The following is a 14,712-nucleotide window of genomic DNA, read 5'->3' as shown; positions in this document are numbered from 1 at the left end:
CTCGTGTTCATCTGCGTAAAGTAAATTACTGTAAATAAGAGATTCAAAGTATAATTTCTTGATTATATTTACCTTCTGTAGGAATTTCAAACTAACACTTAGAAAAGAAAAAAAATGGGAATAAAATACATAAGCAGTTAAATCATATTGCACTAAAAAACGTCTCATGCTTCTATCTAATCCAACTGCTAGCACCAAATAAAGTGTGTTTTTGATTTTGCATTCTAATTTTCAACGATTGGAAGGGGAAAAAAAACATCAAATAAAAGAACCACCCCAACTTCATCCAAGGTGGATACACCCACGTTGAGCCAATGACACCAATTTCACTACCTAACGATGCCGAGCCTGTAACGATTGGCACTACCCCCGAGGTGGTTGGCCTTCGACGCCGGGGTGGAAAGTCCCATTACAAACACTCTCAATGAAAGATACATGGCAAAACACTACTACTCGTACTTTTCTTATTTTCAAAGTATAATATTAATTGTTCAAAAGAAAACAAATAGGTCTTACTTATGGAGATACGACATCTGTTCCCCTTCATGTTTATTTCAAAAAGAATTTAAGCTGATATAGGTGGATGCCATTTTATTTCAATGTAATACGAACTAAGCGAAAAGTTAGCTATTAACTTTTTCAATTTGTACAACTGTTGAAGTGTAATATTTGGTAACAAAAGTCTAACAACTTCAAAAGTAAGAATTGTTTTATAAGCAACTCGCATCTTATTCGATAAGGAGTGTTAGAGAGGTGTATGTATTTTTAAAGGCACTAACGAATAAATGACTAATATTTTTTAAACGGGTGCGCTCACGCAGGTTTGACTTATGGCCATGCCTTAAACGGGTTGTTCCTCATGTGTTAAATGAGTATAGCATTGATAAGGCCTTTCACCACATTTGTGGAAACTTTGCAGAACGAAACCATATTATAACACAAATAAATATCATGCTCCTCGGGACAACGCACTGGTAGCTTTGTATAGTGATAATGCCATTAAACTTTACCAGTCTAAAAATCAAAGATATCTTATTATAGTTTCCCCGCGGCGGAGCGCGAGAAATCAAACTAGTTTAAAACAAGAGAATTTGAGCATAAGACTACTAAGCGTCCCAATTAATGAGTTACTTTCATGGGTATAGGAATAAGAAAGAATAGCCAAATCAGCAGTCTTGTGCCATCTTGTCCTATGTGAGATTAACAAGTGATCTATATAGCATGCGAGTTTAAGTACAGTGACCCGCTTATGCCTAAACAATGTATTGTGACATAAGTAGAAAAAAAAACTGAGGGTTGAAATTAAGTCGATTGCTAAAGATTTTGTGACTGCCATGGCCAATTTTTTGTTTCTTATTCCTTACAAGTAAGTAGTTATGGTTTGTTTCAAGTTTGATGTTTGGGACTTGCCAAAACTTGGAAACCAATAGATTTGGTTATTATGTTATAAACCAAATATTTGCGCAAGACAAGTAAACCTTTATTCAAGATCATGAGCTATATATGTATATACCAAAGTTTTAAGAAGAATCATGACAGAACTAAGTTGCAGACGTAGATGTACTGAACTACTGATAACCAAAAGCAGAAAATACCAACTCTGCAGCAATATCAAGATCCTTGACGGTAGTAAAATGAATGAAGAAACAATTCAATGTTTTATGCAAAGAAATGAGAGTTTTCTTTCTAAGCCATTGTCCCTGCTCTTTTGATCATGTACATTATGCTAGATCTGCAACATTGATACATCAATGAGACTGGAGAACCAATTGGTTATACATACATTGTACTATAAACGAAAAGTTGATTTTCACTTCAGAAACGATTTGATTATGGTGTGCTTGTAAATAACTCATATCTTACCCACCAATAATTCAACAAAACACAAATAACAACTGATTGTGTGGATCAAGTTGCCTTAACAATGGTTCAGGATAGAGATGGCAAACTAGTGATTTGGGTGGGTTTGGCAGTGGGTCAGAATCGAGTCAGGTCAAAGCAGATAATTTTGGTCAAATGGGTTGCGAGACCCATGATTCCATGAACACCTCTTTTGTCAATACAATCATACAAGAATGACATCAGTGATATAAGAATATACTCGTAATTCTTTTATACAAATCATTTTTTCAAGTTTAAGGAATTAAAGTACACATTAGACCACTTTTGAACCGTTTCATTTTTAGCTACATTAAATTAGCCGATTTGACCTGTTATCCAAAGAAATTTGACCTGACTGACCCATTTTCATACAAATGGAAGGCAGTTGTCAACTCTAGTAAACCATGCAACTGTACATATATACTACATATTGAAGACAAGAATTAGATATTGAACTGGTACTTACTGCTAAGAATTGTAGTTGCGTTAGTTTCTGAACCAGAATTCACTTCCCCTGAGTTTCTTCGGTCTGTACCTGGTTTCCTGTGTAGAAATATTTTTAGGAGTTTAAACTATAATTTCTTGATTCTACATACACAAGCGTTATATTTTGTAGGAATTGAAGCTAACACCCATAGAAAATAAATGAAAAAAATTTGAATTAGATACATAAGCAGCTCAATTGTATTGCTCTAAAACCGCTTCACACAATTGTATTTCAGCCCCTGGAATGTCGTTATGCTGCTTTCTTATGCAGTCATACACTATATTACAATCACCAATTTTCATACTTGAAACATAGATGACATTATGCTTGCATACTTGAACGCTGTATCTTTCTATAATCACTCCCAAATATGTATCTCTATAATCAGAGTAATTCTAGTTTCATGGTTTGTTTGCATCTGGTTTCAATGTTTGACCTATATGAGTAGGGGAAGAGGGGGTTTACCTTCCTCTTCTGCAATAACTGACCAAAAATCAAGATTTTCCTTAAGTTGCTTCAGATAACGGGTAACAGCATCTCTTTTGGCCTGTTCAGCAGGTGTCATGGCCTCATAGAATGGTATACCGCGGAGATCAAGTTCATCGACAGCATCACCATAGGCCAGTTCAGCTATGTTGTAGGCCCTGTAAAAGTGAGAAATTGACTAAATATCTTTTGATAGTGATTTATACTAGAAAAACTACCTTTCACAGTTAAATAAATGAACATTTGGTTTCAATCTTTTAAAGCTTATTTTTCTTATGAACTTGTGGCTTAACAAAAACCTCTTGCAAATTAATCTTATGCCCAACGTAGATTTCAAAAGTTAAACATTTGACCCAAAAAGCCCAAGCCCTATTGATGTAAAAACTTGCAAAGGCAGAAACATGAGAATGACACAATGATTAAACCTTTCACGGTCTTTCAGTATATCATAGTGCAAGACCGAGTAGTTCATAGACAAGCAAAGTTTGTCTGGATCACTAGGTGACAGAGCTGACATGGCTAACTCAGTAGCTTCCTGTAATGTAATATAACAACCCAGTTAACACCCCAGTTGTAAATCTGTGGTTACCAAACAATACATTTAAGTAGCATGAATAATATCAAAGACAAAGAAGGAATATATATGCTATTTATTGTGAAATTAACTTAACCTCATAAGCTTTGAGTGATTGTGATGCAAATTCAGTACGCTCATCCCCTTCTTTAACCTCAGCTAAGTAACGAAAGTAATCACCCTTCCTGTTTACCCAGAGACAAAAAACAATTAGTTGATCCTATTAGCGTGTGGTGCAAGGTTAGCCCATTTTTTTTCTTTTTCAGCAGCTGATTAGTGTTTAAAGGGATTGTGTTTGTGGCATGTTGGTGCTTGTGGATTGAAGACATGAAGGTATGTGTCGAGAGAATATCCCAAGAGATTATATCATATGGATACCTTTGGTTAAAGAACAGAGGTAGGTGTAACTCAATTTCTTGGAATGATTGGGTTAGCTTTTATATAATGTAAGTACATGTAGACACTCCTCAATTGTGTGAGTTGGTGAATATTGTGAATTAAAGTTAACTTTAAAATTAAAAAATAAAATAAAGAAGCTAAAAGACTCACAGCTTATTCCAAAATACTACAGATCCATCGGTTTCTGATGATGGGAGTAAATGCTGATCGATTAGTGAGAGTAGTTCATTGCATTTTGTTGTAAGTTCATCTTCCAGCTTCTTCAGAGAGTCGGTTATCTGTTGCACCTTCCACTCGTGACCCTCTGACAGTTCCTTTTGTCTCAGAATAGTAAACCTTTTCCATGCTACTCTTCTTGCATCAACGACTTTTTTATATCCAGCATCCAACAAGTTTCTTTCATTGACATTTAACTCAACATCCAACTTTGCTACAGCAATCATCGCTTCTACAATCTCTGAGCCATCAAGAGGAAATAATCATGAATGTTGGTAGATGCTTTAACTCAAAAACTCAACAAAGTTGCATATATAAATGGTTTTCGTTTTCATCAGAATCAAACTGCGCCTTATTTCTAGTACTGTGGGCGTTTTATTAAGTTGCATATATTAGTAGTAGTTAAGAGTCACAATAACACCAATAAACATTAAATGTCATTGCAATATGCTGCTTTAATAAGTGACATCTCCTTTTCAAGGACATTGCTTAATGCAAGCTATTACGACCACTTGTTATAGCCTCAAAATCTATGTCATTCTGAGATCGATCAATATATTCAGTTATCTTTTTACTTCAATTTTTTAACAGACTGACTTTAAGTACATATCAGATTGAAATCAGAACCAAAGGGTCAGATTACCGAAACTTATACAAAATATCAAATGACCAAATTCATACAACAAATCAATGTCAATATCATAAGAGATTATAAGATAACCAGATTAACACAAAACGTCAACGTAGATTAGACTTGTCGTCTACACATACTAATGAACTAAAAAGCTGCAATTTGATCGAAGTTGACTGCATGTAGCACTGGGCTCGTTATACTCAAGTGATTCTCTAACTACACATACAAATACACACAAACGCCTATTTATTACTCGAGTTTGATGGGCAGAACCTCAAGAAATCATCATGAAAATTGTGATTACAGGAAAACCTGATATATATTCAATGTATATAACACCTATTTATAATTTAGAACCTTTAAACTAAGTGATCCATCCGAACTTGATTGTTCAACTGATTATCATTTTTCATCATAAATGCAAAAGTGCAACTCCTAAAACCTAACGATCATCATAAAACTTCCAAAGCCGATCAATCTGGTCGTATTTCGATCAATTATCAACTTAACACGAACCTAATTAACATTACAAGCAAACTCACAAACTTCCGATAAACTAATAAAACCTAACGATCGTTTCGAGAAGCGGCATCAAGTTATGAACGAAATTGAGTTAACATGAAGCGCATCACGTATCTTCTATATATAACACAAAACCGATGATTTCGAAATGTAAAAATATCAGGCAGTACATGTCGTTATATAGCAGTAATTAACTGAAAAACACCGTGAAATTGTGGAATTGAATGAAGAAATTAGCGAAGTATACAAATGGATATCGATATAGATAGAATTATACAAACGATCACTTTGAAAACACCTTGAAAATGTGAATATATAATCAGATATATATAAACCTAGATATATAGATACAGATATAGATATAGATATAGATATAGATATAGATATAGATATAGATATAGATATAGATATAGATATAGATATAGATATAGATATAGATATAGATATAGATATAGATATAGATATAGATATAGATACAGATATAGATACAGATATAGATATAGATACAGATATAGATATAGATACAGATATAGATACAGATATAGATACAGATATAGATATAGATATAGATATAGATATAGATATAGATTAATACAGATAGATATAAGATATATAGATGTAGATGAAGATGATGACATATACCGTCGTATCTCTTAGTTTCATGAGCGAGGTTAGCAATGAGAACTTGACGATATCGTTCGTCCATCTTCTTTCTCTCTCCAACTCTGCAACTGCAAAAGTGAAACTCTGTTGCAATTCTGTTAGAGATTTGCTTTTATAGGCAGGTGGTGGTGAAGTGGAGGGAGTCTGACTATTGTTCAAAATGGTCAGCCTTTGGTCAACATTTAATTTTACACTATTTAGATTCCAGTCCTTTTACTTTCTCCATGTTTCTAACAATAGCGATAAAGTTTATTCGGTTGGAACTTTGAAGGATCGTCTTGAAAAGTTAATTTTTAACATAAAATAAGGGGACGATAAAAGTGTTGACGTGTTGTTCCTAGCAGTGACTGCTGCAGCATACATTGTAATTTGAAATAAAATAAATTTTTCGATTTTTGTTAAGTGTGTATTTGGTATAAAAGTTAGTTACGTAAGTATATATAAGACTATAAGTACACATAGTTATGTTTTCATCACATTCTTTCATTTCTTTGTATTTGTTTGCATTTATTTTTATTTGTTTATGAATTAAAGTGAATGAACGAGTTAGGGGTAAAATCTTTTTATCCAAAAATAACAACGAATGAACATCTATCAATACAAATTTATGATTGGTTATCTATTTGAGTTTATCATGAGTTTTAACAAATGGACAAATATAAATAAGTTTTGGATCATACTATTCAATTCATCTACAACCAGGGGCGTTCCCATATGGGAGACAAAGGGAGCAAATAGTTCCCTCAAAATTTAAATTTTGTCATGTATTTTCAAAATTTTCTTCGATTTAAAAAATTCTTTTATAGGTTTTTAACATTTTGACCCCTTTTATATTTATATTTCACGAATTTTTTACATTTACACCCTCTGGGATTTTTTTTCTAGTTCCGCCTCTGTCTACAACATTACCCGTAATATACATGCTAAACATACATCTATATTAATTAGTGTTGAATTCTAAATTTTCCTTTAAAATTCAGATTTCTAATATGTGTGTAACTGTTAATAAACTTATAGTTCCTTCAACTTTGAAATTAATCGATTTAAAATGGTAAGAATATATATATATATATATATATTCTAACAGCAGATAAAAAATAAAATTTATTTAATTTCTTTAGTTGTAAGAAGTTTGTGTTTATTGAATAAGATAAGTAATAGTTAAAAAAGTAAGATATATAGTCAGATAACACCTCATAATATAAGGTCAAAGTGATGTCACAAAGGGTCAAAAGATGAGCAGATTTTTCAGGAAAAAAAAAATTCTTATAAGGGCGGTGCTTATAGATAGTCTTCCCGAGCGTCTTCAAGCCACAAGGACGCAGATGACAATAGGCAATGATCGTCCGAAGTCCTGCGTCCTCAAACTTGTTCTTGCGGAAGAAGATGGGGGACGCTCCAACGTGGGGCCCATTAACGATACACTGCAAAAAAAAAAAAAAACGAAATCATGTTTGTTTTCAAATGAAACGGCTAGTTTCCTCCAAACCTCCAAACTGATTTAAAGTCCTCTTCTTCTTAAAAAAAGACTTTGTGCTCTTCTTCTTTCTTTACATCAACCGAAAACCTTCAAACCATCACCCAAAATCAAACCATACAACCAAACCATGTCTAAAAAAACACCCAAAATCAACAAAAAAAACAAGAATGTTGCCGATGACATGCTTCAAAATCTTCTTGACTTTCCTCCACCACCCTCACCGCCAACGTCGAGCTCGAACCCACAAGGTCAATCTTCCAACTCCCAAATCCCACTCAACTTCGGTTCACCATCGCCGATGTCGTATAATGTCAACCCGTATTCTACTTCGTTTTACAATAATCTTGGGTACAACCCGATCGAGGGTATAAATAGTGCCAACAATCTTTTGTTATTGCAACAATGGCAAGCTGCTCAAATGTTGCAACACGCAGCAGCCGTGGCAACACCACCACCACCACCATTACAACAGCAACCGATTCCCGTTGACGACGAAGTGGAAAATGAAAGAGCGGGAACTAGTGTCGCTTCTGCCACTCCTGTAGAAGAGGAAATCGCGAAACCGTCAAAGCGGTTGACGAAAAAAGGCAAGGAGGTGGTAGAAAAGAAGAAGTGAAGCGAAAACGAATGTGTGATATTGACTAGGAGTTGGGTGCATGCTACTGAGGATGCCATCAAAAGGAATGGGCAAACAGAAAACGTGTTTTGGACAACAATTGAGAGATTGTTTAACACCGCATCAAAAGAAAGTTACCGTAACATAAGTCAACTTCATGGCAAATGGAACAAAATCAAAGCCGGTTGTAAGAATTTCGGGGCCGTGTTTAAAAGGTTTAGTGACGAAGGACGTCAAAGCGGGGCAGACGAGAAGCATATTTATGATGTCGTCCATGAACAATACAAGCGGGAGTATGGGCCGAGTAGATTTGCGTTTGAAAAGTGTTGGGAAATCCTAAAAGGTTTTCCAACATTTTGGAATGACCACGGGACACAAAAGCAAGCGGCGTGGGTGGATTTGGGTGACGACGGTGAGCCGAGGACACAAAACCCAGCTGTTGACGACTTGTTAGGAGATGACCCCATTAAGAGACCATTGAGGCGTAATGTTAGCAGAAAGTTATCCCAAAGTTCTGATGCAGGTTCTAGTAGATCATCCACCGGGTCAGAGGCGCTACTGAAGCTCGACGAGATGCTCAAGTTACAGAGGGATGCGCTACAAAAATCAGAGGAAGATCGAAAGAAGTTTGAAGAGGATCGGACGACAAGGAAAGCTTCTCGTCGCAGGAAGGAAGTTATGGATGCGTTTAACTTTCTTCAGAACCCGGTGCCCACAGACATGCCTAGGAGGCAGTTGAAAGCGCTTCTTAATTATCATAAGTCTTTGATGGATGAGTATGGGGATGAGTTTCTAGAGATGGGTGGCAGTGACGATGAGAACGAGAGCGACGAGTAGTTCTTATGTTATTGTGTTGTTGTTGTTATGTTTTAAAATAAATTGTCGTTATGAACAATCGTTACGTTTTTAATCCTTGTTGTAACTTTTTTTAATTAAGTGTGGTGTGGTTTAATAATAAAATGTGTTTTTTCAATTAATTAAGTGTGTTTTAATGTTAAATATATATAAAGTTATAAAAAATGTTAAAAGAATTGATAATGTAGTGAAGAAATTCTGAAGAAGTTTTCCTTATAGACAGTGAGTGTCCCGAAGAGAATCCTGAGAAATGTGATGCTGACGTGGCAGGCAAAAAGTCCTGAGGACGGCCTGTCTATAAGCACAGGCCTAAATTTGTCCCCTCAAGAAGTCGTACCTAAGAGGTGTGAGTTAAAACCATAGATGTATTAGCAAGTTAGACTAGCATCATTTACTAATTAATATTTTAAATACTTAACTTTACCGATAATCGTTTTTTAAATGGTAAAAGTTATTAAGTCTAGCTGACTTATTAATTTAGTTCCTTAAATTTGATTTTAGTGATAAAAGTCCTAAAATTGAGCCAAATTTAAAGTTGGTTATATTTTACCCATAATAATCTATCAAACTTTTAGTGGGTTTAGGATATGGATGGTATTAGGTAATCCCGCCAATGTTACCCGAAACGGAAAAATTCATCTCAAAATTGTTGCTCGAACCCAAATTTGCACAAAATTAAGATAGCATTAAACTTTTAACTTTACTCTATAATACATTTACATTGTTTCATTCACAAAGTTAATGTAAGATAACGAGGATTTCTTAGGCTATCTTCAATGGGGTGTCTTTGTGTGCCATTAGGTGTCTTTAAATATCATTTGTTGAAGCTTATTTAAACCTAAAGATTTTTTGAATGATGCCTTTATCTAAGAGTATGCCCTTACCAAATATATTTTTGTCTTTAGTTGGAAAAAAAAAAGATATGTAAGGATGTTTGTATGGTTGGAGATAAAATTATAGAATTTGAAAGATTTATAAGGATGTGTAAAGATTTGTAAAGATATGATGTGTCAGCTCAAGACGCCTATAGGTGTCTTTAACATTAGAGATAACCTTAATGAGAATTTAAAAACCGGATGTTTAATAAGTGACGGGGACTTGACCAGGGGTGGATGTATAGCAATATTTATGAAGCCCAAAATGTTAACACTTATTAATGTAATTTTTTTTTATGAAAACCCAAATGTTATTACTGTAGATTGCCTTCAGCTCAAATGTTTAATGCCCTACTATCAACCCTTGAACCCATATGTCGACCTGGCAAAGTGGCAATGGGTTTCGTAACTGGTTTCAAGGAAGGAAAATCACAAAACCAACCCAACGGACTATCATCCGTAATATAATATTTCTTATTAATGTAATTTTTTTTTTTTTTTATGATAACCCCTGTTGAGAAACCACTTATCGAAATTAATGTAATTTTTAATAAGTATCACTTATTAATGTAATTTTTTTTTTATGAAAACCCCTGATGAGAAACCACTGATCGAAAACTCACACATGCCATCATTGTGGAAATTAAATTATGATTCGAACCAAAGACATCTTGTGAAGATAATACCACTAAACCATTTGATGATGGTAAAACTTAAGATTTAACTGATCACAAAATAATATAATATTTCTTCATTTTTGGAGTTGAATTTTGGGTAGGACATCCTCCAAGAGGTGATGGCCAACGACTTTGGACTTTGGATTGTTTGAAACACAAATAAAGAAAATATTGGTGGAATATTTGAAGGGTTCCTGAATCCAGATATAGATTTTAGTCTCATTTACGAAGGTGATAAGCCACAACCCTTTTAATCCGATCACACCAATAATTACATTATATGGTTGTGATGTAGGATGCATCTATTGTTTGAATAGAAGGAAAACTTAAAATTAATGTTTTGTATATCAAAATTTACAAGATTGATTTGCACTAATAGATGGACATATGGGAATTTTTCGAATCTGTCAAAGAAATTGAAGATTTGCAAAGTTATTGTTGCGAAATGCAAACACAACATTCTTGGCAATATCCATCACAAGTTACAAGTGTGTATTCAGATCAATGCGACATTTGGCTTAGTCAAAGTGATTAGAAGCTAAATTGTCCACTTGAGAAGAAAAGGAAGAAATTGCCTAAAGGTACAAGATTTGATTGGATGTGCAAAGTTGAATATGTCAAGCTGCTGGATTACTAGCAAGTTATGAGATATCTTTCGATACACTATAGGTCATTAGGTTGGGTTGGATCGGGAGCCCCATATAATATTTTGTTCAAAATCCTTCATTTTGAGAGTATTTGAAGTTTCAAAATTGAATAAAACCAGGTGATTATGGGTGCGTTCTCGTGAATATCTTTTTTTAAAAATAATTTACCGCAATTTAATGATTATTTATTAAATAAATTAAACATTAAAGCTTTAATTTTATTTGTTAAAAAGTTTTTACTTAATTCTGTAAATCTTTATTTCTAACATCTGATTTTCAAGTTTTCACCTCGAACTTCTGCGATTAAACGCTTCTTTGAGCTTTTTATCAAATGCACTACTTTCATGGCCTGCTCTAGCACAAAGTGAAATTTGCAAGTCTAATTACTTACATGGATGGTAATTCTGATACATTGCAGGTTCAGCTACACAGATAGTCAAGGCGGTTATATTATCATTTGTGGTTATATCATCACTGCATGTGTTATGTCTATATACCATAGATTCAAGAAGAATCATGATAGAAGAAAGTTACAAACATAGATGTACTGAAAATGGAAAGCAGAAATTACCAACTATGCAACAATCTCAAGATCCTTGACAATTGTGGAATCGGATAGAGAAACAACTCAACATGTACTTATGTCCATGCAAACTGTAAGAGTTTTCTTGCTAAGCCATTGCCTCTAATCTCTTGATCTTACTTTAAGCTACATCTGCAACATATATCCACGGGTAAGTTTGGAGAACTAACTTGTTAATTTATTTGTATACAATAACTAAAATGAAAAGTTGGTTCTCATTTTACAAACTATTTGGTTAATGTGTGCTTGTAAATGATTTCCAAATCTTAACCTTTCAAAATTTTTAACAGATACAGATGACATGATTATGAGGATCGGGCTGCTTCTAATAATGCTAGAGGGTGGTGTCTGGGTGGGTCGGGTAAAAGGGCCAGATTTGGTTCCGGTCAAAGCTGGGTGGGAAACCCATGAACATTTTTTTGTCCCTATATAATTAGAAAGCAATAATTACTGATCTAAGACTGTAATTTCTTATATATCTAAACCAAGTTAGGATGTTAGTTCGAATACACATTGGATGAATATTCATGACACATTTCATGTTGAGCTACTTTGTTACCCATTTGACAGGTTATAAAGATAAATGTGACCTGAATTGACCCATTCTCATACATACAGGTTTGAATGGTCACCTCTAGTAGAGAATGCAAGTGGAAAACTATATCGAAGGCGTAGATTGCAAAATGAAACGCAAGGAGGTGCTTACCCAGTTGCTTTATTTCCAGAAGCACATCTTAATTCTCTTGTGGTTCTCCAGCCTTAAAGTGTTCATCTGACTCCATAAGAATAGATTACACAAAATAAGAAGTTTAATTAGGCTACAATATGTTGATACTATATACAAGAATGTTAACTTTTGTAAGAATCGAAACTAGAACTCATAGAAGCGAACAGTAAAAAAGTAAATATAAGCAGATTAATTATACTCTTTGAAAACTGCTTCTCGCACTTCTACTTTAGCCATCGCATTAGAACTCTGCTTGTTAATTATATACTTGTAATGTAGTTTGCAGGCTATAATTGTAATATCACTACATTCCACATTGGGTAACATTTTTCTAGAATCGCCTACAACTGTGTTTTATACCTGACCAGCGAGTAAGGTTGTCCCTAATGAGATGCAAAATATGAGTGCTCTCCTCGTACGATGCTTCACCAAGGAATTTAAGCTCAGCAACAGCATCATCGTAAGCCCGTTTAGCCATACGAAAAGCCCTTCACAATTTAAAATAGTTTGCTAAATCATGTATAAATTTTATTGACTGTAATGTATATCATAGAAGTTTTCATTGACTCCCATGGTCAAAATAACTAGTATTCACAGTTGAAATCAGGATAAATTTGGTTTCAATCTTAACACATTAACTTAAAACTTAGTTTTCTTATCAAACCACAAAAACCGCTTCAAAATAAGTTCCAATGTAAACTTCAGATTCAAATTGAACATTTGACAAAAAAACGAAAGCATTTATGATATGAACATTTACAAAAGACGAGATAGTCATGAACGAAACTGTTATTAAACCTTTCACGAGAGTTCATTATCTGATATTGAAAAACTGAGAAGTTCAAAGCCAAGCCAAGCCTGAGTGGATGAGTAGGTAACAGGGCTGATGACGTGTGCAATGTGGCAATGGTAGTCGCAGTCTGCAATAATGTAATATCATTAACAAAGAAATCAATTAAAGATTAAGGAAGATGAAGAAACATTTAAAAAATTGGCATAACCTCGTAAGCTTCAAGCGCCTGCAATGCATCTTCAATACGATCATCATCCACAACTTTTATTTCAGCTAAATAACGGAAACAATCACCCTTCCTGTTTATACAGAACAAAAAGGAAAATGAACTAGAAGAAAATGTGTAAATCTGTTAGTTATATTGTGTCCTTTGTAAGCTAAAAAGACTCACATCTTATGAAGAAATACTGCAGATACGCCATTCTTTGATGATGGGAGTAAATGGTGATCAATCAATGAGAGAAGGTCATTGCATATCGTCGTAAGTTCATGTTCAATCTTCTTCACATAATCCTGAATCTTTTTCGCCTTTTGCTCATGACCAGCAACCAATTCGTTATGTTCAATAACACGCATTGTCCTCCATGATGCTCGTTTTTCTCCAGTAACATTTTTATATCCAAGAAACAACAAGTTTCTCTCATCCACAGTTAATTCCACATTTAACATTGCTACAGAATTCATCTCCTTTACCATATCTGAGTCACAAAACAACAAAATGTTATAATTAAAGAGGTCAGATGGCCGAATTCACTGAAATTAGAATGAAATTAGGTATACATTAATATCAGAATTAAAGAGGTCAGATGGCCCGAAGTCACTAAAATTATCAGCGTAAGTAACAAAGGGGTCGTGTTACCGAATTTTCACACAACATTAATACACACACACACACACACACACATAACGATTGGTAACACCTAAAGATCATTCAGTTTTTATAAACTAGCAAAAAAGCTAAATTAACAGAATACATAATGGAGAGCCAAAAACCTATAGATATAGTCATATAGAGATATAGGTATACATATATATATATGTAAAGAAAATCAATGAAATTGTGAAATTGAATGAATAAATTGATGAAGTATAGATATAGATACAGATGATACAGATATATATATATATAGATATAGATACAGATATAGATATAGATATAGAGATAGATCGAGATAGATATAGAGATAGAGATAGATATAGATATAGATACAGATATAGATACCGTCAAATCTCCTAGCTCGTTCTGCGATTTTAGCCAAGTAGACATGGCGATCTCGTTCTCTTTGTATATCCATTATCGTTTTACTCTGTAACTGAAAACTGGAATTCAGTTGAAATTCTGTTAGAGATTTTGTATTTATAGGCGGAGGAGGGAGTGTGACTAACTGACTATTGTTTAAAACGGTCAGCGTCTAGTCAACTTTTTATAATTAGATAAAAATCTTATATTTTAGTCCTTCTAGTTCTACATATTGCAAACAATACCACAAAGTTTTTAGTCGTCTAAGGGTGGGGGGAGGGCTTGCCCACTCCTCCCCTCCCCTCCCCGATTTTTCTTCTCCTCCCCTCCCCGATTGCTAGGAGCACCTCGCCACCC

The 14,712-nt window shown here is 34.3% G+C and overlaps 1 protein-coding gene across 1 annotated transcript; it reads right to left on the bottom strand.

The window, feature by feature from the left end:
* Window positions 1-2,559: 2,559 nt before the first annotated feature.
* On the bottom strand, window positions 2,560-14,410 carry LOC122610525 (14-3-3 protein 7-like). Its single transcript, XM_043783505.1, has 9 exons — window positions 14,338-14,410; window positions 13,507-13,813; window positions 13,324-13,414; window positions 13,121-13,242; window positions 12,683-12,810; window positions 3,526-3,587; window positions 3,280-3,389; window positions 2,834-3,012; window positions 2,560-2,645 (listed from the first exon to the last, which is right to left on the bottom strand). Exons 1-9 carry the CDS (start codon window positions 14,408-14,410, stop codon window positions 2,560-2,562), a joined length of 1,158 nt encoding a protein of 385 aa, XP_043639440.1.
* Window positions 14,411-14,712: the final 302 nt, after the last annotated feature.

Source organism: Erigeron canadensis, chromosome 8, assembly GCF_010389155.1.
Source record: "Erigeron canadensis isolate Cc75 chromosome 8, C_canadensis_v1, whole genome shotgun sequence".
NCBI lineage: Eukaryota > Viridiplantae > Streptophyta > Magnoliopsida > Asterales > Asteraceae > Erigeron > Erigeron canadensis.
This window is presented reverse-complemented; position numbering and strand designations above follow the sequence as displayed.